This window comes from Pseudopodoces humilis, chromosome 17, assembly GCF_049639895.1.
Source record: "Pseudopodoces humilis isolate 2021_Gansu_Grassland_sample_001 chromosome 17, ASM4963989v1, whole genome shotgun sequence".
NCBI classification, from domain to species: domain Eukaryota; kingdom Metazoa; phylum Chordata; class Aves; order Passeriformes; family Paridae; genus Pseudopodoces; species Pseudopodoces humilis.
This window is the reverse complement of record NC_142216.1, coordinates 4,038,062-4,065,036: the sequence shown is the minus strand read 5'-3', so window position 1 is coordinate 4,065,036 and position 26,975 is coordinate 4,038,062. Positions and strand designations below refer to the sequence as shown.

Sequence of the window (26,975 nt, the reverse complement as noted above, 5' to 3'; positions counted from 1 at the left end):
GAATGATGAATGGGACCATTGGTTATGGGCTGTTATTTGCTTGGCTGTAGTCAATATGTTTTCTTTGGACAGGGACTTCAGTGATTTATTTCTCTTTTGGCCTTATCACTTATTAACTCAGGGCAGACAGAAACAGCCAAGGTTGTGAATAAGGACTAGTGCCCATTTAGACTTCTAATATCAGAGAAAATATTCTTTTTAATGATCCAGCTACCCTTTGCTGCATTGAGTCTGATTGCACTTCCCCCTAACTAGAAAATAAAGGTCATATTTCTTGGAAAGTGTATACATAAAATATGCAAAATAATATGTTTCCTTCACAGCCAGCTTTATTCTGACTGTTGCTGTAATTGCTTTCATTTTGAAGCTGTCCTACAGGTTCCCTGCACACTTTCAGTGATTGTTTTTTGCAGTGTCTTATGGTGCTACCAGTGTTTAAGGGATACCAAAGATATGAAGGTTCTGTTCCTATTAGCATAGAATAGCGATTTTCCAGCTTACCTCCACCATCCCCTCCCTGCAAAAAATTAGGATTCCTCCCAGCTTCCTTTCCTGACTTTCTGCAAAGCAAACCAACCCCAATATTGCTAATATTCCACCCTGATAACTGCCCTTGCTTCACTCCACTGAGCATGTCCCTACAAGATTCAAAACAAATATTTTGGTAACAAACATTAACACCCCAAACCACCACCAAAATAATAAACACTGAAATTATTTCATCTAGAAAACCTTGTTCCAAAGCAATTGCAGCCCTTTTTTTGTTTTTTCCCCCTCAAAGTTTCCAGGCAGGGCAGGTGACTGACTCAGTTAATGGACTGGAACACACAAAGGGCCAGGTTCAAGCTTAAACTCAAACAGAGATTTCCTGAGAGCAGCTTTTCTCCTCAAGGGCAGGTAACACCCAGATCACATCACTGGTGATGGGGTTGGAGGCACAGACTGCACCAATCCCACCCTTGTTTTTCCTGCAGTGTCCTGGGGCCAGCAGTGGTGCCACAAGTCCTTCAGGGACTGTGGCAAACACCTCTGGAGTCCCCATGGCAAGGTCCACTTGGGAAGGAACACTTGGCACAGTGAGATAAAGGGGGAACCCATTGAAATCTGCATTAGGATATTTTTTAAAATAGTTGTTAGATTTTTTTTTGTTTTGCTTTTTTCCAGAGGCATTAATTAAATTTCCCAGTAAAAGTTTACATTTACAAAGGTTTGCTTTCATTCATCCTTACTTGATTGTGCTCTAGAGAAAGGATTTACCATCTCCATAGAGATCAGGAACAGATTTTCTATGGAGCATCCAAGGCACGGGGTAACCTGCAGCAGGGCTCTCCTGCTCTTAAGAACAGACAGCTCATATTTTAAACTTTATCTATTTCTTTGCATTGAAGGAATTTTTTTCTGTTCTTCTGCAGCACTTTCTGACTATTTAACTTCAAGACATCTGATACTTTTTATTCAGACACCACTATTAATATTTACTAGTGAAAGGCAGATAAAAACTGCTGTTAAAACAAATGGCATTCATTTGCTAGCTACCAGATCTCATAGCTGGTCACTCTTCTGGAGAAGTGATGTGCTCTATATTTCATTTCAGCTTAATGATCCTCATATCTTTGAGGGTGAAGAATTTTATAAACACATCAGGCTAAAACCTGAGACAGCATCAGACATGCTGGATTTTTTCTTTTATTTTTATTGTTCTGTTGATGGTGGCCTTCTCTCCTGATTTATACTAATCAGTTATTTAAGTGCTCATGATTTAATAATAAACACACATGAATGAGGCATTGTAAAACTAATGAGGTTGTGGACTACTGATTATGAGAATAACTGCCCCTAGTTTTTAACATTTCTCAGGAACTAACAGCCACACATCTATGGCCAAGGTTAGCTGGTGGAAGGGTCAAACTCCAGTCTGCAGGGAGCAAGAAAGGCTCCAGTGGGGCTACAGGAACCTCTTGACAGCCAGTCTGTCTCTTATCACCACTTCTTTTTCCTTCCTTTTTTCCTTTTTTTTTTTTTTTATTTATTGTTCTTTCTTTAGACTACAAACTCCAGAACTCTCCATTCTGAAAACTGATTGTTTCACTGATTATGTACCTTTTGAACTTTGCATAATTATTGTTGCTTTCTTGAAATGAGAAAAGATCAAGACCAGTTTTTAAGTGGTTCCAGTTCTGACCAGATCTCTGTACAATACTCCAACCTCTGCTTCCAGGACCACGGACTGAAGTTTTAGATGGTAACAGGTAGTTTTTGGTTTCTTACTCTTGAAAGTATTTGACTTCAAAACCATGAAAAGAGAATGATTCTCAGAAGACAACTACTCCTTTGCTTCTGTAAATAAAACCATCTAAAATTAAAAATCTGAAAATGAAAGTAATCTAAAACAGAGACTTTTGGAAATGTTACCCAAATCATCTGTGATCTGCAAGGCCTTTCCTCTTTGTACACAGACTCAATGTTTTCAGAACAGAAGATTTTTCCACGAGACCACTTCTTCTTTGTAGCAAACAGGGGAGTGAAAGGTTCCCTGAGAAGCCCTGTGACATTTCAGAGACAGACGCAGTTTCCCAGAAATTCTGTGAATATCCTGACCTTCACAGCACCAGGATTTCCACATCTCTCCACACGCAGTGGCCGAACAGTGTGACACAAACCCTGCTCAGTCCTGGCAGTGTCCCCTCTGTCCTACTCAGCCTTGTCCCAGTTGCCCTGCAGGAGCAGAGCTCAGCTGCTGGGTTATTCTCAGTGCAGAACAAGCCCTGTGTGTCTGCGCTCATCCTCCACCCAGCCATTCCCACTGGCAGCACTTCCAGAGCCACATCCCACCCCACAGCTCATAACAAACCCCAAATGGCCATGGGGGACTTGCCTGCTCCTCTTGGTGCCCTGTCAGACCACAAAGGGCTCAGCACACAGCCTCCCTGCAAGCCTAATGCAAATTAAAATGCTCCAAAATTCCAACCTGCGTTCAACCCTGTTTCCAAAAGGAGGAGCAGTATCTGGGGTACTGCTCAGCCAAGAATCTGAATTAACCCGTGTTGCACACAACCTCAGTGACACAGATCTGTACTTCTGGCCCCCGTGAAGTCCTTTGCTCTGTTTTGGGAACAAAAGCACAAAATCTTAAACTGAGCAGGTGGTAGAAGACACAGCATAATGCATTTTTATGGACCCTCCATATGTCCTTTCCAATATGCAGTGAGATAAATTCTCGTCTCACAGTCATGCAGCCCCACTCAAATCTTGCAATTCAGTGCCACTGCAAAAGTCACCTGTGAAATTCATGCTGCCCATGGCATAGCTGTTTTTTAAAAATTAAAACAAACCAAAACAAAATCTCAAAGGCCTGTCTGGCTATCACAAATTTGTGCCAATTCTCATTTCTTATTTAAGTCAACCATATATGCCCTGATCACCTTGCCAAAGGGATTTGTACCTCTAATCTCTTCCTTTATTTCAGTTTCTCCAGTCCTAAAATAATGCTAGTGACACACACTTGACTCCCAAGTTGTGACACAAAGCTGAATTAATTCAGTGCTCTCCAATGCCAGAAGAGATTTAGAGATGAACAGTGCCACAGCATGTCTGGGTATTTCTACGTGTAATATGGATTTTTATTATTATTCCAAAATGAACACACATTCAAGGTGTGTTCAGACTTCTGTATTTCTAATAATGTTCTCTCAGGAATGTCAAAGCTTAAAATCTAAGAAATAATTGCTCTCTAAGTGCATGCTAATGGCTTTCTCTGCAGATGGAAAATAAAAAAAAACTTATGTTTTCTTGTAAGCACAGGGTTGACACTGGTTTATTTCTTTCAGTAATACTCACAAAAGCCAGGATTTCTCTGTATGTATGTGATCTTGATTCCTAGATGGCACATGCACTACTTAGAGATCATGTTACTAAGTTATTTGCAGTAAAAAAGGAAAAAAAGGCAAAAATTAATGGGTCACTGGGTATTTTCTTCTGAGAACTTAACTACTTAACAGTAAGAAAGAAACAGTTTACAGCCAGGTGGCTTGAGGGGATATTTTGTCGAACACTGATTAAAAATAATTTCTTCTAAATGAGACCTGACCACAAAATGGGACCATTAACGAGCAGGGACATTCTCACCAGAAAGGAAACTACACTTGATCAACTCCTGCACCGCCCACAAACCCCAGGTCTCGTTCTCTCTCTCTCTCTCTCACACACACTCTCTTTCGCTTTTCCCCCCCTGCTTTTTCTGCTCTCCCCTTTTCTTGTTCTTAATAGCAGGGTAAATAAGCAGCAAGTGATGCTGAAATGTTTTCGGCCAAAAACAGAGGCCAAACTCCTCTGAGAAAACATTTGGCCTCTGTGGTTTTGTAATATGTTCCAGAACACTGAGTTCACTGAAGAACATTGTGAAAAACTCCCATAGGCTGGAGTGATGCTGGGGAATGTTACTGTATCCCAACTTCCAATTGGTCCATTTCCTGCAGGCCTTGTTAAAAAAAATAAAATATAAAAAAAAAAAATAAAAAAAAAATAGTGCTATGTGGGAGTTAAAACAAGTTCTCATGGGAAAAATGAATGGCAAGAAATTCTAGCTTTAAAAGAAACAGCTAATCTGCTAGTTTGATTGTTCTTCAAAACTTACAATGAACCAATAATCCTAATTAAAACCACTTGGCCTAGTTCTCTAAAGCATCATAGCTTTTTCTATGCTTCGTTTGTACACACCATAGACTATTAGTTTTTTTCTAGTGCTCACTAACAAAGTGCTGACTTTGTTGGGATGGCTGAGCTAATTTCGTGAACTCAGTGTGAAACCTTAGCTAAACAAAATTGTGGTAATTTTCCTTAATTTGTAAAAGTGATTGGAGTGCAAACAAAATTTTCCTCTTGGGTCAATCCTATAATTTTCAATTAACTAAAACTAATCGGCAGGCATGTACTGAACCTGCATTTTGTTTAAAGGGCTGGAAGGCACTTCTGAAGGTCAGGATTCATTAATTGTTTTTATTTTAGTTTCATTTAGTCCTTTTTAAAAAAGCTACATTTAAGTTCAGGCTGGGTCTAAAAGGAAAATGCAAATTATGTGAGGTAGGATTTCAGTCACGACACCTCTTCTGTATCTGTTGTAACTCTGTAAGTAACTGCATGAGAGAACTGTCCATGGGCTGGATCACCTTTGATTTTATCATTCTTGTTTTGTATTTCATAACTTCCGTTTACTGGATGAAAAATAGTGTGTTTTAAACACCAACCAGAAAATGCATACATGGAAACACTCTCGCTACTGGGACACTTCATCTCCACATTCAGCCATCTGCTTCTGGGCAGACAAGCTAAACTGCTGCCCTCCTTTTTACTGGAAAAACTAATTAATAATGATCTGAAAAGCAACCCCAAAATGGGTTCAAGCCATTTTTACATTTAAAGGAGTCATCAAAAATTTCTCTGCAAAGTTAAGGGGAGCAAAAAATAAAAAAAAAAACATTTTTTTTTCCCTTCCATATCCACACCTGCCATTTCACCAGCCCTAGGGGAAGCCACCCCAGTGGGGTGACAACAGGAGGGACAGCACAACTTCCTGCAAGAAACAGAGGAGGGAAAGGATTCATCTCAAACAGCCCAAAGCTCTGGGCAACACCCTCCTCTGATGGGTCACACCAGCAATTTGCACAGCCATCAACTCAAACTTTGCTTTTCCTTTTGTTCCAACACATTCAAAACTTTAAATAATTTTTTGATATGGTGTGTTACTGTCCAGTAGATTGATTTCCCACACATTGCTGAAATCATAATGCTCACAAATAAACACACACAGCCTCCACAAGTGCCTGCTGCTCAGCCAGCAGGGCAATATGTGAGCATTTTAAGAGCCAGTTTAAAGAAAGCCAATGCATAATCCCGTTTGGGGGAGAGGGTATTTGAAAAAGACAAGAAAGCTTTATAAGGCAACTTTTTTCAACTTTCTTAGTGTTAACAAAATTCAAATGAGTTTCCTGTCCAGCTGGAGCACAGAATTGTCTCCTCTGCCTCGAGTCCCTGTGTGTACACTGAGGGTTGGAGCCAAGTATGAGCCCAGTGGAACTCAGAATGCCTCAGTCACAGGCATTTGTGGTACACCCTAAAATTCCAGGGGCAAACAAGGATGAGGAAATGAATTGCATTGGGTTGTGCTGAACCATGGTTCAGGCAAACAGTTCCAGCATAGTCCTGTCTGTAGATGTGAACAACAAGTGCATCAAAAGCACATCAAAACCAGGGCAAAGTTGTTAAAGCACACACCTTCAGAGGAATCAATGACACATCCTTTTAAAAAAGCTTGGCTGCTACTTATTTCCCAGGCCATTCTTATAACTACTGAGAGTGGTTTGACACTGACAGCACCTGCAGTGCCCCAGAGTGGTTCTTTTTGTTAGTAATTCTTGAGGCCAAATCACTCAACCTAAGTGGTGTCCAGTGCAGAAGACCACCCCAAAGCACACTGCAAGTCCCTGTGTCTGCAGCACTGGCTGGGCTGAGAGCTACTGGAGCTCCCTGGAAGCCAGAGACAAGTGAGTTATGGTGAGATGGGCTGGCAAACAGGCTTTGAACCCCTGCAACACTTGCTGGGCAACATGAGATGGAGATGTTTAGCTGGATCCATCTCAAGGCAGGTTTGTATGTCTGGCTCCTTGTGCTTGCACTCTTCCTCTGTTTGTTTAAGTGCTGGAGTATCTGCTTCCCTCCTTCCTCTCCCCTCCTGGGTAAAGAGATGTCCCATTGTGAGGACAAACAAGCAAACAAAAATCCCACACTGGTGTGTTTTTAGATTCATCCCTACAGTCACACAATTCTGACTCCATCCTCAAACTGGCATCTTCAGTGACGTCCTCAGCCAAAATAATAAGATGCAGCACAACTTTAAATGATGAAAGCAGAAGCCCTAGCAAGTGTGATTTATTGCCTGCCCTATTTCTCCCCCTTGCACTTAAAGCATCCATACCTGTGTAAATGAATCTTCCGGGCGTTCCCTTGCAAAACTGCTTAGACTTGTAGGACAATGTGACTTCTACAACCCCTGGGATATGTCGGGGAGGCGTCTGTACACGGATGGCATGTGGAGTAATCAGCTAGAGAAAACATTGGGAAGGGAGAAGAAAGAGAAACACTGTTAGATGCTGAACACTTCTTTAATAACACTTTCAGATCACAGTAAACAAGCTTTGAAACATGTAATTAACCTGTCAATGTTTGAGTAAAATCTTGATGTAACCCACACAAAAGCCAGTGACCACAGTATTTACAAGTATTCTTGTAACAACATTATTCCTGTTTTCATACATGGCAGGCACTTGTTTCCTACTACAAGCATCAGCCCTGGTTTGATGCAATAGCTCCAGCCTACAGCAGCAGGACACCCACATTTGCTCAGGTGAATTTGGGGGTCATGACAGTGTCCAACAAACCAGATTCATAAATGACACATCATTACACGTGAGAACATGGCACAGCACAAGCCCAAGGTTTTAAATATCCCAGCTGACATCTGTGCACTGGAAAAGCACCCTGCTTTTTTTAAAACAGCTTTGCTGCTGTTTTAATTTTCTGTTAATTTTGTGGAGGTGCAACTGATGCCTGTAGAAATGCAAATCTTGGCTTCTAAAGGATGCTGGATCTTTCATTCAAAATGATGAGAGCACTCAAAAACAATGTACCAAAGAAAACCACCTAACCATCACTTCCAGTCTGCCTTCACTGCAATGACTGACACAAGTCTGAGAAGGCTTCTTCAGGTGTGGATTTACACAGAAATAAGTAGATAAAGTTGACTTTCTTTTTATTTGGGCAGGGGATTCTGATCCTCTTGGCACAAAGGTTGGGGCAGGTCAGTGCTGCACTTTCCAGGCTCTCGGCCATTTTTGCTTTTTTAAGGATTCTGGACTGGATTTAAAATGTGGTCCCTGAAACTATTAGCAGAGCCATCTAAGAGTTCACTAATTCATAGCAGATTAACTCAAATCTCTGCTGCTCTCAGAAACTAGAGCATTGTCCTCCCTGTCACCAAAATGTCCTCTTCTCACTCATTGGACTCCCTCAGAAAGAACATTAAAAAGAGAAAAGGTGACATGATTGTGTCCAACAACCAAGAGACAGCTCTGGCACATGGATAATCCTTCTCTGCCTGTGGCAAATAAAACCAAGACCATAACCTGGTTTGACAGTGAGCAAAGTGTGAGCACCCCATGCAGTCAACTGCTCTGTGCTCTTGGTTGAATCATGTCCTGGGTTAAGGAATAAATTTCAATAGTTTCTTTTTTTTTTTTTTTTTAAATAAAAAGCTGATTTTGTTCTTATTTTTACTAGGAACCAAATGTTTCAGCATTGCAGTAAGGCCCTACCAAAAACCCCAGACTTTTATCCGGTTCTTTGTTTAGGGACTAAAAAAGAGCACAGAAGGAGAGCAATATCTGTCTGAGAGCCATCTGTGCTGCAGAGGGAAATGGCACACACAGTGGGGAGCTCTCCATATTTAAAATAAGAAAATTAATATTAAATCAAGTTGAACGTTAAAACCAAAACTACCAGCATCAAATGCTCCAAAAGTTACTCAGATCCACAGAAGTCAGAAGCCACATGTCATTTTAGAAATCATCATGTAGGGTTTGATGTCTTCTTGTTTGGGAGCTCCAAAAGTATGTTTTCAGGCTCTACTTTAGAATCATGTGGTTTAGAAACTTACTTTAAAAAGAAACCTGCCCTTTTTTCTAAATTGCTCGCTCTATCAACTGGGAGGGAGGGGTGAAAAATAAAAAAAAACCCAAAACCAAACCCCAAACTTCCAAGAAATGCTTTCACTTAAACTAAGTTGTCTAACAGTTGAGCTGACCGAAGCCTACAAGTCCAGGACAATTCTCTCCTCACCCTAAAAAGCCAGCAGGGGCAGAAGGCAGTGCCAAGCAGCGATTGATTTCTAGTGCTTCAGACACCTCTCACTGGGATGAACCACTCCCCAGAAGCTTTGACCCTTCCCAACATGACAAGTTTAGACCATTTGCTCAACTGCAAGCAGCCAAACATAACTGAGACCGATCCCATCCTCGAGTGGTTCTGGTTAACTGGGTGAGCTGGCAAGATGAGAAAAAATTTATGACATTTTTGGGAGAAAATATTTGTAAAATCAGCCAAGGATTTTAGTAGCAAAGGTTAACATGCTCATCTTACTGCATCAGCATGAGCCTTGCATCCCTCACCCCCATTCTGGCACGAGCTATACAGGCAGCTTCTGGTTGTATCTTTGAATTTCCCAGCATTTACTGGTCTGTCACCACTTTAATGTTCTTTAAACATAATTTGTGGCATTTTCCAATACTCATCTTCCCTGGTTCCCAAGAAATGTCTGACCTATTTATGGTCCATTGTTACAGAGAGCTGGGGAGAGTTAAGCAAGTTTCCTGGTTTGTTCTCCACAAACAGTTTGGTTTTCCTTTGTGCTCTGAAGTAAATAAGCTTAACTGTGTTTAAAACCACAAATATACAATAATGTCGCCCACACATTCCCAAAGGGTGAACATTATGTCTGAAGTCCTATGGTTTAGGACACTCAGGATGTATTTTATTCCTCTCTTCCCTACAACTAAAGCTTGGGAGGTATACCAGGAGAAAACATGTGCCTTTTCCTTTTGCTTTTTCTCCATCACATCTGTAATTGACCACTGGCAGCGATTCAGTGCTGAGCCACTTTTGTTCTGGGTCAGCCTTCAGGTCTCCTGCACACAGAGGGAACTGGCCAGCCTGGTTACACACCAGGAGTTCCTTAGATTGCTGTCATAGCAGGAGATCGGCTTGAAGGGACAAAAAAATGTTCCCTTGCACATCGAAACCTCCCACCTTGGGTCTCAAATTCTAATTCCACAGCTCTGCCAGGATCTGCTATGGACTGGGAGCAGCTCTCCACATTGTCCTGACTCTGATTTGCAATCCAAGTGTCCCAATTGGTGCTGTGCATCTCTGGGCTGTCCAAGCCCACCCATAGCAAAAACAGATCTGCCCCTGCCTCCTGTAACTCCAGGATTATGGGGTGCTTTCCTGCCTACACTGTCAGCCTGATGTTGGGAACCTACTTCACCTTTTCTCCTTTCAAGCTGACATAGCCTGTTCCTTCTGCAAGGCATAATCTGCCTCATATTTACATGCAGACATCTGGAAGAGGTGAGCTATTACCGTTCAGGGATGTTAAAAGTAAAGACACCACTTCTTGGTGCCACTTCTTGGTGCCACTGAGCCCCAAAGAGCTGGAGACTGGTAAAATTTTGGGGAGGCATCACATGCTCACCCTGTTGTTTTTAGGCATCTGTCCTTGCCCAGTGACAGACACAAGACACTGAGGTAGGTGAGTTCCCTGTGTGAGCCAGCAGGGCCGGTTGTGCATCAGCTGGGAACTCTTGGCGGATGAACAGACACCAAAACAATCAGCAATGACATGTCAACAGCCAAGAATCCCTAAATATGAGTTATGCTCCTTTCTGAATATAACTTTTAAATGTAAATCTTGAGTAAGGGATTAAGTGATTTGGACATGAACCCAGCAGCCAAAATGCCAGATCCATCTTCCTCCCCCATTCCAGCATTTAGCAAATTGAGAAACGGAGCTGGACATAAAATTAGGAACTGGACCTTTCTCCCAAGGGATTTTCAAGTGAATTGGCCCGATACTTAGGAACTGCTTTTGCAGTTTGGTATAATCTCTTACATGTCAGCTGGGACATGCAGTGGGATGCACTAAAACCTGAGTTAGAGATCTTCTGAATGGTGGGCGGTGCCTGGCCTTCAAAATCCAAAACACATTTGGGCTGTGTACAACAAGCCTCTTTCTGTGGTTTGTTAATATATTCTAGGCATTCTTGTGTGATACAGCATCATTTCACACTCTTCAGAGTGCCAGGTTACTTTCTTTTTTTAAAAGTGACATTTTATAAGGAGATGTCATTAATCTGAGTCACTAGTTTATTTTTGCATGCTCGAGCTCTGGTTTGTGGTTAGGGAAATGGTGACAATCAGTCATAAATTTGACTTTGCCTCTGTGTGAAGAGGACCATTAGAACAGGAATGAAGAAAAATCCCACCAACTGAAGGTAATGACAGCTTTCAGTGAGAACAGAACCCTTAAGGTAACTATATTTTTAAAAACGACCAATGACTTTGCATGCCTCAATTCTGGGCATCCAGATGCTGCTTAATAAGCCTTGGTTTGCAAAAAGAGGGTGCCTACTCATTTTTAAAAAATGAGTCAGACCTCCAAAATAAGCACGCCAAACCAGAGACTTCCAAAATCAATAACAAACATAAAAAGCAAAATAACAAACTGTGTCACAGAATTTGATTCAGCAGCAGTAAAAAAAAAAAAAATTACACGAAAAAAACCACCAGACCAAAAAATCATCCTCTGTTTTCTCTGTTTTTGTGCTGTACAAAGGTAAAAAAACAAAAAAAGGATGTTTCAGTGCTTCATCTTTTCTTAATATAAAAAAAAAGAAGTTGCTTCCAGCTGACTCTGTACAGCTGCAGGAATGTTCTTGGCAGAAAAATGTTTGAAGAAATAGTTCATTTTAAGCAAATATCGTGGAATATTTATAAGAAACTAATTTTGTCTTCACAATCATGTATTTGCCCTGCAACTCGACTCTCAGAGTCCCAGCACCCCAACGGGAGAGAGAAACAAGCAAGGTTCTTATCAGCAGCGCCAATTTGGAATATTTGTGACCACGCAGGGACCCAGAGCCTGGGTGAAACCCCACCAGTTCCAGCCCTGTGTGTGTGTGTGCACTGCACAAACACAGCAGAGCTGTCTGGCTCCCAGAGCTGAGGCTCTGAGCACATCCAGCATGTGCACACCATAGACCAGCGCTGTTTGTCTGGCGGTTACAAAAGTCCCTTAAAAAAAAAAAAAAGGCAATAGACAGCCCATTCTGCTGTACTCTAAAAATACCAAGGGCTTTTAAAGTCTTTTTTATAAAGTAATATGGGAGGTAAGGATTAATTGAACTTACTGGCTTAGGGTATCTGCATTTCTGCTCAAAATTAATGTGACAAATTAAGTTTTTATTTAGTTCTCCCTGGCTGAGAAAGGTTGCAATTATGTTAGAGTGTTTACAGCTAAAATATATGTTTAAATAATAAATATGTGCTTCAGAAACAATTTTAAACCTCCTTTTTTAACACAGTCAACTCCATTTCAAGCATATAAATATTTCAATTACAAAACTTGAATACATGTAAAATAAATTAAAAATATATTATTTACATTTCAAATTATTTATAACATGCTGCTTGACAGCAACAAATTCACCCTTAAAAGGAAGTTGGGTTATTTTTTTTTTTTTGTCTTTTAACTTTACTTCTGAATTAGGGTAGGATTTATATTTTAAATATCCATGCAGCTCAGGTATTTACATGGATTTTGCTATAATGAAGTCTGAGTAATATAGGACCTTTACGATAATTATCTTTGCAGCACCTCTCCAAAGAAGGTGACTAATCTTATTACTGTTTTAGAGAAAGGGAATTGAACTTTAAGTAGATTATACGATTTGCCCAAGGTCCCATGCAAAGTCTGTAACAAAATGATGCTTAATTTCAATATTAGACTTCATCCCCAAACCACCTGCAATTATAGATGAAACTGAAGCTGGAAAAATCCACATGCAAATGCTCTGCAAGACTCATTCTTTTTCTTTAGCCTCTGCCTATCTGGTTTTGCTTGGCATTTTCTGAAGCCCAGTTAAAATTATGTTTTCTTTGGATCCATGAAACAACAGGATGAACTTTAAAATTTATCCAGAATTCAATGACAAAATAACCTGGCCAAGTTTGCTCATAACTGGGCCTTACTGGCAACTCAGGATGAGCCTGCTCCAGTTTTGTAATGGACTCGGATTCAGAGGATTGACAGTTCAATTTTATACTCTAATAAAGTAAAACAAAAATATTCTTCTTGGGTACTGAAAATGCCTTAGACATTTTTAGAAATGGGAAGACAAATGAAAGAACTTATTTTGTGCTTCATAGGTGGCTTGTTTGTGTAATTTGAATTATTTATAGATCACTATTATTTAGGGATCACTCAGAAAGCTCACGCATTTCTGCACTTGTTTACCATGTTTGTCTGCTTTTTTTAGAAAGAATGTTATTTTCTCCTATATGATTTTTGACTGCTCTCAGAGGTTATGAAATGAGAAGCAATTCTGAAAGGGAGAGGCAGTGAAAGAGTTTTCCTCAACACCAGCTTGCAGCCCATTGCAGCATACCCAGACAACAGACAGGCTTCAGTCTGGACCCCCTCTAACATTATTAATTCCATGACAAGGCCTTGCAACCATCAGCAACAATGTTTTGACCAGCACTCAGTCTCCTGAGATTAGAAATTGACAATTAATGGCTTCCACTAATAAATAGAATCAAGATTTATAATGAAAGATCCAATTCTGCAGCACCAAAATCGGAGCACTTTCCTCCCAGCCCCTTCACCTTTCCCTGTTAAATATCTGCAGCCATAATGGCTTCAATACTAACACACAAAATGCTTACACTGGGCCCAGGGGGCACTTTCATGATCACATAAGGGCCTCAGAATAGGGCTCATTTACTATCTCTCCTTTTCTGGAATGCCCTTTCATCCACACTTGTCCTCGAGTGGAAGGATGAGAGAGAGAGAACAGTGAAGGACATTAGAGAATACTCTTCACATGGAAAAACTGCTGCCATATGTGCAATGGAATCAGTAGGGGGAATGTGCTGGATATAAATTAAGCTATTGTGTTGATTTAAGATTTACAGGATGTAAGGTAAAGCACCAGAAGATCCTCTCGCCATTGGGAAGAGTTGCACACAGATATTTCAGGGAGGCTGGGGTTTTTTTTCAGTATTTAAATAATGAAAATGACAATTTCTTATTAAACCCCAAAAATGCTTTTGGAAAGTGCTAAGTTCAAAATACAGATCTTTCCTTGGAGCTGTCTCCCTGTGCCAGTGGGGGAACTCTGGCCATGGCCATGGGGTGATGCTGCCTGGCTTTTAACTTTCCACAGGATTTTGGGGAATGTCAGGCTCCACGATTAATTATGTGCTGGGAAAAGACAGGATTTAAGGAGCTGGGAGGAATAACAACAGCAAAAAAAAAATGGATAAGAAACAAGGAAAGGGTTCCTGTGAAACTACAGGGGCCCCTGGTAGGAATGAGGAGTCCACTGTGGATACAACACGGTGCATTTGGTTGCTGCTATGAAAATGACACACCAAGTATGCAGACTTTAGGGATATTCAGAGGTGCTGAATTTCTGCAATTTCCACCTCATTGAGCTGCAGCTAGCAGCAGCCAGTTTCCCTGGAAAGCGGGATCACCTAAACGTTTGTTTCCTGTGGGCCCTTAGCTATTGTAGTGCTAAATGCAGAATTATTATCTTATCCCTTAATCAGAATTATTATCCTTCCCTTTCCTTGGAATAAAACCCACTAAGCTAAATTCTGGGCCAGCGAGAGGAGATGCAAATACCCCTGGCTATAGTGGATTCCTGCCAGAGGTAAACTTGACTAATTATTTTCATAAAACTGAGCGAGGCAAGGATTCGTGTGTCGGCATTTGTTGCTGATTTAGCATGTGGCCCAGAGAAAGGACAGGCTGGCTACAAGGAGACAAATCTATTAGACATTAGCGTTCAGACAACACCTACCTCACTCCAAACCAGCATGGTGCCGAATATGACCTGTAACCCATCAAAGAAATTGTCTCCTATGATGATGACAGTGGCACCTCCTGTAGTCCATCCTTCACTTGGACTGATGGCTTTGATACATGGTGTAGCTGCTTTTCAACATACATGAAAAAGAGAAGTATTCTGCTGTTAGAACTGGATTTTAATGATAGAAGATGTGAGAAAAATAAAATAAAAGGAGCTTTCATTTCCCCCCATTACTAACACAATTTCAGCAATCACATGCTTTGTAGTACATATGTATGACCTCAAACTCTATCTTTGGAAGCATTTTTTTCCTTAATTAATTTCTGTTTGATTTTATTATCTGTATTGAAAAAATGATTTTTTTTAATCCTACATTAACAAAAAAATCACAGCATGATGGGCAGAGACCAATTGGAAATCAGGACACATAATTTTTTTATTGTACATGAAATGCGCAAGACCTAAGTTAATAAAACAACCTCCAGTAAGTTTGCTTTATTATCCATCAGAACCCAAACTCACCAAGGAAACTCCCATAAATATTATGGAAAATATTGGCCAAATAAAAAAGGGTGTAACCCTCAGCATTTCTGTAACTATTCTGCAATCAGATCCAGGTTGTTCAGTATTAAACCATCCTGCCCTGATTAATGCTTTGGCTACTACAAAAAAAACAACACCCCACAACCAAAAGCCACAGCTGCCATCCAGTCATTCCAGTTGTATTGCATCTACAGGATAAACAAGATGTGTGTGCAACACATTTTGCCATATCCATGGAGTCTCACAGCCACTTTCTTGGCATTGTATCTACTCAGAGCCTCTGAGAGGATGTTAAAAACTCGAGTGCTGCTCAGATCTTGGACTAAGAGCTTCTGGTTTAAGACTTTGCAAGCAGAAGTAGCTCAAATCTTGGTGGGCTGGGGCAGTACAAACATTCACACATTGATTCTTCTCCTCTGCAGCACTGGGGCACACTGGATTTTAACTGTGCTGAGGCAACAGAAATAACATTACTGTAAAAGTAGGCAGAAAGCCCTGAATAACTCTCTGCTGTGGAGTCTCAGGGTGGTGGAAAGAAGCAACTTCACCCAAGATGCCACCAACTTTTCCTTGCTGATACAGCATGAGGTGAGAAAATGGCTTTGGTAACACTAGATAACATCTTAAGTAAAGCAGGTATCTCAACAATTTCATTACTCATGGAAAACAGATTCAAGGAGCAGCATAACTCCACCAGCCAACCTCGGTGTTGGAAGGAATGATTCTTTCCTGTAGATATGAAGCCAGGGGGAAGAGGCTGCACTGCAAACTCAGGAACGGCAGCCACTGCCCAATTCTAGGCTTGGTGGCAATTTGGCTGTGGATTGCTACTTGATGGAAAGGCTGATTGAGCTGTTAACTTGGTTTGTAACTTTGGTTATTTGATGATGTGCTCAAGGAGGAGCACTCAGGCACTTCCTCAGGCAAGGATTTACTAGGAAGATAGGGATATTAAAGCCACCCATGTGTCAGCACCATCCAGGATAAAACCCTTACCCTCATGAGTTACTCAATGTGGCAGAGTAGTGAGTTACTTAATGAGGCACAGCCCCTGTCCTAAATTCTTCTAATTGTAAAGACAGAAAATTAATTAATCCACAGAAGCCTAATTCAAAACATTCCAGACAAAAAGTGCTGAAGAGACCCCGTGCATCTTTATGACTCCTTAGTGAAGTTCTGGTTGGTTGGAGCTCATTGCAGGAGTCAGTGGAGCTGCTGGGAAGCTCCTTCCCCCCAGCCCAGGGCAGGGTGGGCGGGTGGGGAGCTGGGAAACAGGAGGGAGCTGGAAAGGGAGCAGTTGAGTCACCCTGAGCAGTGTTTCTGTGAGCACTGCCCCACACTCACACCGCTGCTGGTGGTGGGCAGGGATGGGGAGCAAACAGACCCCAGCCCTACCTACAAAAGGTTGCAAGTGTCAGGCACAAACTTTTCCACTACTTAAGCTGATGGGGATGCCAGCTCCAGGGAAAAACACAAACAGGCAGGAAAAAAAATCATTACCCTACTCCAAACTTGGCAGAGTACAGCCATTAGCTTTTACATGAGCTAACAAAAGAAACATCCTGACGTTACCGTCACGAAAACGTAGCGCACACACAGAAGTAACTTCAATATGTTTAATTTGGATTCAAGTTACTTGCATAAAACCGTGCATAAAAACCACTGCGATGTCCAAAAGCAAATGCTTTCCCTTCGGCCAAGCTCACAGCAACAGATTTACAGTGAAAGCAGCTTTCCAAAATGCCATCTACCCCTTTCACAGAACTGAACTTTTTCATAAATAAAAATTAAAATCACTTCCAAATTACACCCTTTCCAGTATTCCCAGTTGATTGTGGACACATACCCCCCACAATAAAACCCAGAGATAATCAGTTTCCCATGTGTCAGAGAACGAGCTACTTTTCTTAAAGACTACAAGCAACATTTTTTTTTCCTAAATACCAGTGAATAAAAACTATTTGAGACCATAAGCCATTAACAGAAAACATATGCAGCCTTTGCTGAAAGGGTTGTCAAGCACTGGAAGAGGCTGCCCAGGGAAGTGGTTGAGTCACCATCCCTTGAGGTATTTAAAAGCCATGTAGATGTGGCACTTGGGGACATGGTTTAGTGGTGGGCTTGGCAGTGCTGGGTTTACAGTTGGACTCAATCTTAGAGGGTTTTTTCCAACATAAATGACTCTACAATTGAAAATTATAGATTCAAGTAGTCTTTAAAACGAGTGCAGGATATTCCTGTGCAGTTACAGGACCCCACAAAAAAGTCCTTGCTATTGATGTTGTGATGTTCTTTGTGTTCCCTACGTTGCACTCAGGGGTTCAAGTTGCTGCCCTGCCTCATGTATTTGATTCTAATATTTTATAAATGCATTTGCTTCATATTGAACACGTGCCAAGTCCCATCCATGGCAGCCAGGGGGACTGAGGCAGACACTCAGGGCTCTGTGCTGAACTGGGGCTCTGAGTCCTCCACTGGGACACTCTCACCTGAAAAGCCACCATAACCAAAGACTCGTTGTTTCATTTAAATATGCAGAAATTGTGCTGAATCAGTGCCTCATCAAACCTGCTGGCTATAGCCCAGGACATCTCCTCTGAGGATAAAAATTCAGGACTTGGTTCAATAAACAGGGCAGGACAGTGCCCTTTGCAGGCACAGCCTGAGACGGAGCGAGAACACTGCGCATTCCCAAAAGATTTCAGGGCATTATTTTCCCATGCCACAAAAACCAGAGGGACTCCCCAACTTCCCCCACTCAACTCCTCTTATTTTATAGTGCAAGCGTCTGCAAAGGTTGGAAGGGCTGCAGGAGGTGCTGCCCAGCCAGGGAAGTGGCTCTGAAGGGCTGCATCCCAAGGAAGACGTGTTGAGGGAGGCATCCAGACTGCTACCTGTTTTTGAGGGCACAAAACATGTTTATACAATGACATATTTGCAATAACCGGTGTCATTCAGGACGCTGGTCTGTCTAAAACTTTGCCCTTCCCAGGCCCCTTGCTTGGAGCACCAAGGAGGATGGAACTGGGTCTCCTTTGCAGCATCACCACAGGTAACACTGGGAGGGGGCAAGGCCATGAGCTCAGCTCTATTTATGCCCCTGGTACAAATGTCTGGCCAGCTCAGGCCCTCAGCTCTTCATACTTCTGCTCTTAATCATTTGGCAACTTTCACTGCACTGTCTGGAAGGTGTTTACTTCTGTGCAACCCTAGGAAAACAGAACTAGGCAGAATAATCTTTTCACTGATTTTTCTACATTTTGTTTTGGTCAGAAGACAAACCAAAATACAGATTTAATTTTTTATTATTATTATCTATTTTTTTTTCCCCCAGAATGCGAAGTTCCAGAATCTCTGTCTGGAATTAACTACAACACTTTTCAATACCTCCAAGGGAAAAAAGTGTTTTGTTTCAAAATATTATCACTTCTCATGCCCTTCTGTAACCCCAAAGCATCATTTCTGAAACAGTGTTTTTAAAATAAATAGTAAAAAAAGGTTACATAAATTGAGCTTTTTCTGTAGAACGAGTTTTTAGTCAAAGTCTGAAGCTTCACTGATAACAAAATACAGTGAAGGACTTTAGACCAGTCCTAATCAAGGCAGTGAAGCATACATGATTGATAGCATGAACAGACTTTAAGTCCAGGGAAGAATAAAAAAAGAAAGAAAAAGAATAAAAGAAAAAATAAATGTTCATTCCTACATATATGAACTTTTCTGTTGTTGTTGAATGAACACTGGAAGCCAACTACAATAAGAACCAAGAGAATTTGGTAGCCCAGCTATCAGACAGGATTTTCAGACCCTTTGGTGTGAGTGTGACACATTCATTGTGTATTTTCAGAACAGCTGGGCTGAGGGAAAACCAAACATCCCCCTCCAGCTGCAGCAGGACCTCGCAGCTCCTCGCTGAAGGTGAGTGGCCACATCCTCCACCTGCTGAAATGGCCTCATGGTTATGAGCCTTAATGAGCTGTTCTCCCTCTGTAAAACATCAGGGCAAGTCAGTGCCCACCTCTGGCATGTCCCAAGCTCACAGAGAGATGTCAGAGGCAGGATCTGCAATCCCAAACTTCTTGAGGCCAATGGGAATCCTGCCAATGACCTCAAAGCTAAAGGCTGTCAATAAATGTTAAGGATTTATGAGCAAAAACCTTAATGACTCCAAGGAAAACAATGTCCTTAAGAAATCTTCATTTTTCTCCAAGTACACATTGTTAAAACCTTCTCACTTCCCATACAAAGGATGGCAGGTACCAGCTCCAGCACATGGGGAGCAAAAAAAGGAAAAGTTTTTTGTTTTGTGCTGCGTGTGCCGGTGTGTTCCTGTGTTCCCACACTTCCCAGCTACTGATATACAGGGATTTTTCTTCCCTCAAACTGTGACAATAAAATGATTACCCCGCCACAGTTTAGCATAATGGTTCAGAAATGCTCATGGCATATTGCAGAGTTAAAGTGGAAATTATTAGGTAGCTCTTCTTTGTTATAATAATGATCACTCCACAAATAAAAGCTCTTCTCCCAAAGGTACTGCAAGGCACAAAATGCTAATTCTGAAGATTATGTGTGCGCTTTTATTAAATATTACTCTGCCCTGTCTGTTTGAGGGCTTCACTGCTCTGATTGTTTTATGAGTGCCATGTTAATGTCAGCCCCATCTTGCTAGCAGCAGGCACACATTTTAGCTTTTGTATGAGAGTTGATCAAAGGCCACGTGCTGAGGGAATTGCTGAGAAAACACGGACAAGCGATAAAAATCTAACAGATTAATTGGTTTAAATTTCATTTCAGGGCGTTGAACTTTGGCTCAGGACACAAGTACTACACTACCAGTCAGGGCCTAATTACCACATTTCCAATTTGCCTCTGAACAATGCTTGGCAGGGAGAATAATAACACTACTAATAATACTAATAACAATGATAATAACAACAACTAAACAACAGCAATAACGTCTCATCCTAGCTTTTTGTACACATTTAACAACTAACTTTGTGTGCAGGCAATTGCAGGAGGAAATTCCTCTCCCCCACACCACCACCCACCTGCCTTCCTGAGCATTTCTACCTGCCTCCAACAGCACCTGATGCCAGAAGAAATAACAGAAGCCCTCAGGAGCATCTGAATTTACAGAATCAATAATCTACCAACTCCAGCCCCTCACAAACACACACTGGACGTTTCATACTCTTAATTAGGGACCTGCATTTCTAAACAGAGATAGCTTTTTATCCTCCAACAGAAATGATCTGTTCCACTGATAGAAAACAGAGGCCGGAGGGAAAAAACATATTTACCACAAAGTTTATGGGTGGCCTTGGAATAAGGGTTAATTGAGCTTAGAGGTAAATGTTCACTGAGGTGAATTAGTGGGATGCACAGCTATCAGCAGGGCTCTGGGACTGCTCCTATTTAGCTTCTGAAATGTATTTGCTCTATGATTAATATCCAGTTTGTGCTGGTGACTGTAAGAATGACCTCGCCTGCAGTTTTTATCATGAAGTGTGGTTTCATCCTCTATTATTCCATAGATGAGACTCTGACAACAGTTGCTGCATCACAACAGGAGTTTAAATGATAGGGCACATGCTTTTATTTTTCTTCTCTCTAAGAGTATGGTGACACGCAAGGGGAGTTGCATAAAGGCATTTAAAACTGGGAATTAAGAGGAGCAGGGAATTTATGTCTCATCTTAGAGGAAGTACTGAAAATATCTGGAATTTAATTTAATTTTCCTTTTTTTTTTCCTTGGGTAAAACCTAATTCCAGGCTAAATAAATAAATGAGCCACAGATTAACCCACAGTTTATGGGTCTGATCCTGCAACCCGTTAAATACCTTCACCAAACGACTGATTTTTCAGAATATCAACACAGATCAGTTTTAAGCCCTCAAAACCATAACTTATGGAAGTTGTGATTCAACAAACCACTCAAGTAAGTGCTTAAAAACCCTGCTGAAGAAGTTGCAGGATAAGGAACTCGATTTTTTAAGATAGTTGAGCAGTGGCTTGTGACAAACTCCCAAGAGCTGGGCGGTGGATACAGAACTGGGGCTCCCCATTTCTCAACAGCCTTGGCTCACGTGTGGACCCCCCTGTGCAGGGCAGGGCTCATCCAGCCTCACACGAGGACCAGCAGCAGCACAGCAATGCCAACACCTTGGCCTCAGGACTCACCACTAATTCTGGGATTTTTTCCAATTTAAAAGAATAAACCAAATATTTTTTGAGGGGTTGAGCTGGGCTGTTTTGTTGAGGGGGGAAGGGACTGTTTGGGTTTTGGGTGGTTTTGTTTTCACATAAATAATCTCCTCATTCCTGAGAAGTGGGAATTGCCAGGCTGCTCACTACTCTGAGCATGCTGGAAGGGTGAACCCTAAAAATTCTGTCTGCCCAGGAAGTGGTGCCATTCCAGCCTGGTTTGTGGGGCATTGCTGGGGCCGCATCCAGCATGGGCAGCTGGAAGCCACTGAAGTTTATGAAAGCAGCCTGGATGGGGAAAAGTCCTCAGGACCAGCCCATAGGGTTAGTCATGGACACTTCAGGGAAAGGGAATGTGGCAGAGCTTTTATGTATTTTACTGGAGCATTAAATCTCCACTCTTAAGCTAAACAATGCGTTTGCTGCTTATCTCGGTGAAGTGATGATCTTCCTGCCTTCCTTTTGCGCACCGAGCCGGCTCTGTCTCCCATTCTCTGCTGACAATGAGCAGCTGCTGAGCAGGAAACAGGGCAGCAGAGGTTTCCCTCTGGAGCAGATAACTCACGCAGCTTTGTGCGACACAGGCACGAGGATGTGATGCCCTGCTCCCCCTTCCCGGCTCCTCGATATTTGGGGGTTACACCATATGCAAGCCTTAAAGATTGCAGCACCCTGCCAAAAATGGCAACCTCCTCCCGGTCCTTCGTGACATCTGCACCGGGTGAAATCACTGAACCAAAAATACACGCGCCATGCAATCCCTCCAGGCTGGGGGAAGGGAAGGGAAGGAAGGTTGCATTTGTTTCTGTTCTCCAATAGTGAAATTAAAGGTCTTGGCCGTGATTTTCTGCCGAACATTTTGGATGCACGGTTCCCATTAATGGGAAATGAAAATGTAAATTACCTGGGATAATATTCCACCTACAATCAATACTTAAGCCAGTGTTTCTCTTTTATCCTTGCTGATGCCTCAGCTAGCAAAGTTACATTTCATGGAGTCCTCAGTGTTTCTCTTTCCTTAATGATTTCCAAAGCTCTCAGTTGTTGATCAGTGCCTGAAAAATGACTGCATGGAAAAAGGAGGCAATCCAGAATAATGAGAGACCTGTTACAAAAAAAAAAATCTGCTCTGTATTTTACTTACATTTCCATAAAATAATAATTTAGTTATCTCTGTATGATTGCAGGAAATGTATTTTCATTCATTCTCTTAAACCCTTTCACATCACAGAGGAAGTTCTGGGAGTTTCTTTGCTTACTTGGGTTATTTTTTCTTTTACTTTAGGCGCTACCTCCTACTTTCCAAAAATTAATAAAACAGTCAGAGTCCTTAGTATCTCCCTGCAAGTCAGTAAAACTTGACCTCCAAAGAGTGTTCTGTCACGTTTGTCTGGCAAATAATAAATTCCCCAAGAAAAATGCAATGTTATAAACCCACTTAAAATTATGTTAAATTAAATATATAGGTTCAGCCTAAACATTAATATATACATAGATAATACATGTATTATTCTTCTTGGAAAAGATATCTGCACTCCCTTTTAAATAGATATGCTTCAAGAAGCCTAACAACTTTATTGTTGGTTTTTTTTTATGTGCTACTCTGATTTTTTTATTCCTAGGAAAGTTTAGGCTGGCTTTTGGCTCTAATTTTTGCATTCATTATTTTTGCCCCAGAATTGCAGAACTTTCATTTTAAGTCAGCCACAAAGAAACTGCTCTGGGTGGCTTTGGCCAAACGTTGTTCCCTGCCTAAACTGGTGCAGCCCCTGAGTGTCAGCACTCCCTGTGCTCTTGAGCAGCTCAGGTGCACAGGGATGCAGAGTCTGGAAAAAACAGACATCCAAGAATATTGCACAGGGCCTTTCAAATCTTGCCAGCACCTCCAGCTCCACAACTGGGGACGCATTTGCTCAGCCCTCAACACCAAAGCAGTGACTGCTCTGCTCCTCCAGGGATGCACAAACATATTTTGACCCCAAGCGAGATAAATGTTTTAGCATGAGCCCCCAAATTATTGCACCTCTATTTCCTCACCCCTTCCTCCACACCACGGTGTCAACTGCAGAGGCACAGGACAGTGTGTGAAAGCCAGAGGCAGTAGACACCATGAGGTGTGACACATGGATGGGATTGTTGTATCTGAGTACGGGCTTTAAAATTTCCTTCATGAAACAGTGAAAAAGAATTGTATCTGCCTTTCCCATTTCAATTTCAATGGCTTTCCACGATCAACTTCCCTTATGAAGTTATGGAGCCCAGCTAAGTCACTATGACTATTTTGAAAACAATAGGCATGTCCAGAAAGGAGACTGCATCTGGTTAAGTGCACTGAAGTTTAAAAATAGTTGTACTGATGCAACTTCTGGGTGAGGATGGAGGCAACCTTGCAAATGGAAGCCCAAAATGTGTACTATAAATCAGCCCTAGAAGTTCCTCAAAACAAACATCGCTGCATAGTTTGCATACTCCAAAACATACTTAATTTAACTTACTGGTCCTTCATGATCCAACAAAGAATTTTATATTTGCTAAATGTTAACCCTGTGATTTACTGCTTTGCTGAACTTCAATCTAACAGAAGGGCAGGTGGGTGCAATTGCCAAATTCCTAGTTTGTTTTACCAACAAACAAACTTTTGCCTTTTGTTTTTGTTTTCTTATTTTCAATTTCCATCAGTACCTTAACAAAACAGTAAATCCCTGATAGTAAATCTCCTTAGAGTCAGAACACAGGACCAGATAAAATCCTGTAAGGTGCAACAGACTCAACATCCAGAGCACAACAGGGCTGAGCCTCGATGCTCCAACATCCACTGGTACATTATGGCCATGCTGGCAAGGTTTAGTTACTGATATACAGAAACTATTCTAGGTGAAACAAAGTTCAATCTAAATCTAAATTTGTCACTGCATAAATACTAGTATCAATTACATTTTTATGACATCTTTCACTACCACAAAGTAAAAAACCAGAGCCCCACATCACTCAACCTCCACCCCCCACTACATTACACAGCACAACAATCAGAAATCCACCTGAGATGGATTCTACAGGAAACAAAGAATTTATTTTCCTGATAAAAACAAGATCCAACTGATATGAATTTTTAGCTGGGGTCTCTTTGTTCAGCAGAATTGAGAAAGTCTGCCCACAACAGAGAACTCACAGTAATTGTCGATCAGAAACAAGAACAACCCATGCAGAAACACAAAACAGTTCTGCCAGGGACACGGAGTGCCTGTAATCCAGTTTCTTCAAGGGAAATTCAAGTACCCTTAGAGTTCTTATTCCTCATCTGATTTCTCTCACAAATCACAGGCTCTCTAATGCAATTTTCTGGAGTCTGAGAATCATAAAGTCAAATATGAACAAGTCTAGTGGAAAATCTGTGACGCTAATCTTGGCCTACGTTGTACTTTTAACAGGCACTGAATTTGTGCACCGGATTATCCAGATGGCCATACAGGAATCATCCTGATAGGATTAAACCTTTGTGCTGAACTCTGCTCCATCTGTTCTGGGAGGTTTGCCTATCGCTATCGGAATACGAATGCTCAGCCTATGTCCAACACCACGACTGAAAGCACCCGTTTACCCCACACACACACGTGTACATGCGCACACACAGCTCCCTGAGTGCTTGATTTTAGTAATGTGAGATGAAGTTACCCCGAAGTTTAGCACTAAAGAAACATACTGGGTTTATTACTTGTTTGGAGAACAAAGTGTGCCATATCTAAATTCAAACAAAAGAGCGTTTTTGTTGTTCTGGGACTTGTTCAATTCATTAAACCATAATACTGCCATAAATTTATAGATGAAGGCATGACTAAACATAAAGCAGCAAGGCTCTTCATCTTTGAAATCTATTACTGTATAAGGATGTATGACAGTCGCACTTTGAAGATGTCATGGTTAAATATTTCAGATTAAAAAACAGCCAGCAACAAAACACATGTGTGCACACAGCACTGGTAGCTGCTCTTTGCAGCTCGATCTAGTCACAGCCCAAGAACAAAAAAAGTAATAATCAGTCCCAGTAAAAGAAAAGCTTATTCCCATTAATGTTTCTTTCTGCTTTTATTATCTATTAATGACAGTCTCCTGCATTCATTGTTGCAGCCTGCCAGATGCAGCAAAGATCCATATTCATCATGAGCAAAAATTGTGCTCAGGCTGTCTCTGACAGGTTACCTAGAGCTGCCAATGGAGGGACCAAGGCCCAGCTCATGGCCTCGGGTTTCCAGGCCCTGGGCCAAGGGGAAAGGTAGGGAATCTGGCTCTTCTGCAGGAAAAGCATCCCAGTGCTCAGAGGGTTTAACTAAATTTCTGTTCTGGCCAGAAATACACTGAAAACTAATGAATATCTGGGATGGAAAGGGTAGATACACAAAATAATTAATATTATTGCTATATTATTATTATATAATTAATAATAATAATTTTATTATTGTTATTAGATTCAGCAATGCAATATAATCCTCAGCCCCTGTTTTTGATGGCAGTGGGACAGAGATGGAGGGAACATAACCTGCTCTGCTTTTCAAGGAGCAGCCGCGACCGCGTTGCACAGACTGAGACCCCCTTGTCTCTGCTGTGTCTCTCAGACTGTTCCTTCCTCTGTTCTTTGTGCTGCTCCAAGCACAGGGTCAGGCACCCCCTCCCAGCCATTTAGGCTTTACTTGCAAAAACATAAGCATAAAATTATATTTATAGTTCATAGTATCTGTCCAGCAATGACACCACATAAAACCAGCACGCTGAAAAATCTTGAGTGAATACTTTGGACTCGAGCCTACAAATGCTTAGAGAAGTTGTTCTTTCAACGTCTCTGATAAAGCCATGCTAGGTTTTTATTTATTTATTTAGGGCTGCATTCAGACCACCTACCTCAGGCATTGCAGCCTGTCAAATGTCAGACTCCAGCTCTGGGTGAGTCAGCCTGCCTAAATTAGGATCCTCTTTCCGCTATACAATAAGCAGAAATGGGAAGACACCTCTGCAAGCCTGGAGACCCAGGGAGTTCCGTGCTGGCTCAGGAAAGTACCAAGGGATCTCGGCAGGACGATATCAGAGGTAGGGAGCAGCCAGAAGCAACCTCATAAAAAATATTTGGCAGCTGATATTGAGCAGGCACCTGACTCTGGGCTTTCCTGCAGGCACCTCTGCTCAGGCTCAGCGCTGAAGGAGGAGGCAGCACTCAGCGTCACCTTCAGGGTCGCAATCCCAGGAAAACAGTAATTTCCCCCAAAGGGCCCCTAATCACAGTAGCTTTACCTTGCTGTGTCTCAGAGAGCCAGACATGGTCAGAAATATTTCTTTCACCCCCTCTTCTTCCTCTCAAAGAGCCCAGAGAGTTGAGCAAAGCTCTCACCTGAAGATCCTGCAGGAAAGTGCTTGACCTCAAACCCCAAACCATGAACTAATGCTGCAGCTGGAAAGATGAGCAGTGCTGTGGTCAGGCAGAATTTGCTCTGAGTGCTGGCCTTCTCTCTGGGCATGCATCAGGTAACACCAAA

General features: G+C 41.7%; 1 protein-coding gene across 8 annotated transcripts in view; it reads right to left on the bottom strand.

Moving 5' to 3' along the window:
- The window catches only part of EBF1 (EBF transcription factor 1), a 266,950-nt gene that overhangs the window by 53,347 nt on the left and 186,628 nt on the right, over positions 1 to 26,975 (bottom strand). For 4 of the 8 annotated variants that reach the window (XM_014253227.2, XM_088063518.1, XM_088063514.1 and 1 more), the window contains exons 9-10: positions 14,694 to 14,827; positions 6,971 to 7,097 (exon numbers count right to left, since the gene is read on the bottom strand). In XM_014253227.2, coding sequence (XP_014108702.1) covers positions 6,971 to 7,097; positions 14,694 to 14,827 — 261 coding nt within the window. The remainder of the gene's footprint in view (positions 1 to 6,970; positions 7,098 to 14,693; positions 14,828 to 26,975) is intronic. The other 4 variants (XM_005523621.3, XM_005523622.3, XM_088063515.1 and 1 more) reach the window with 1 other exon arrangement.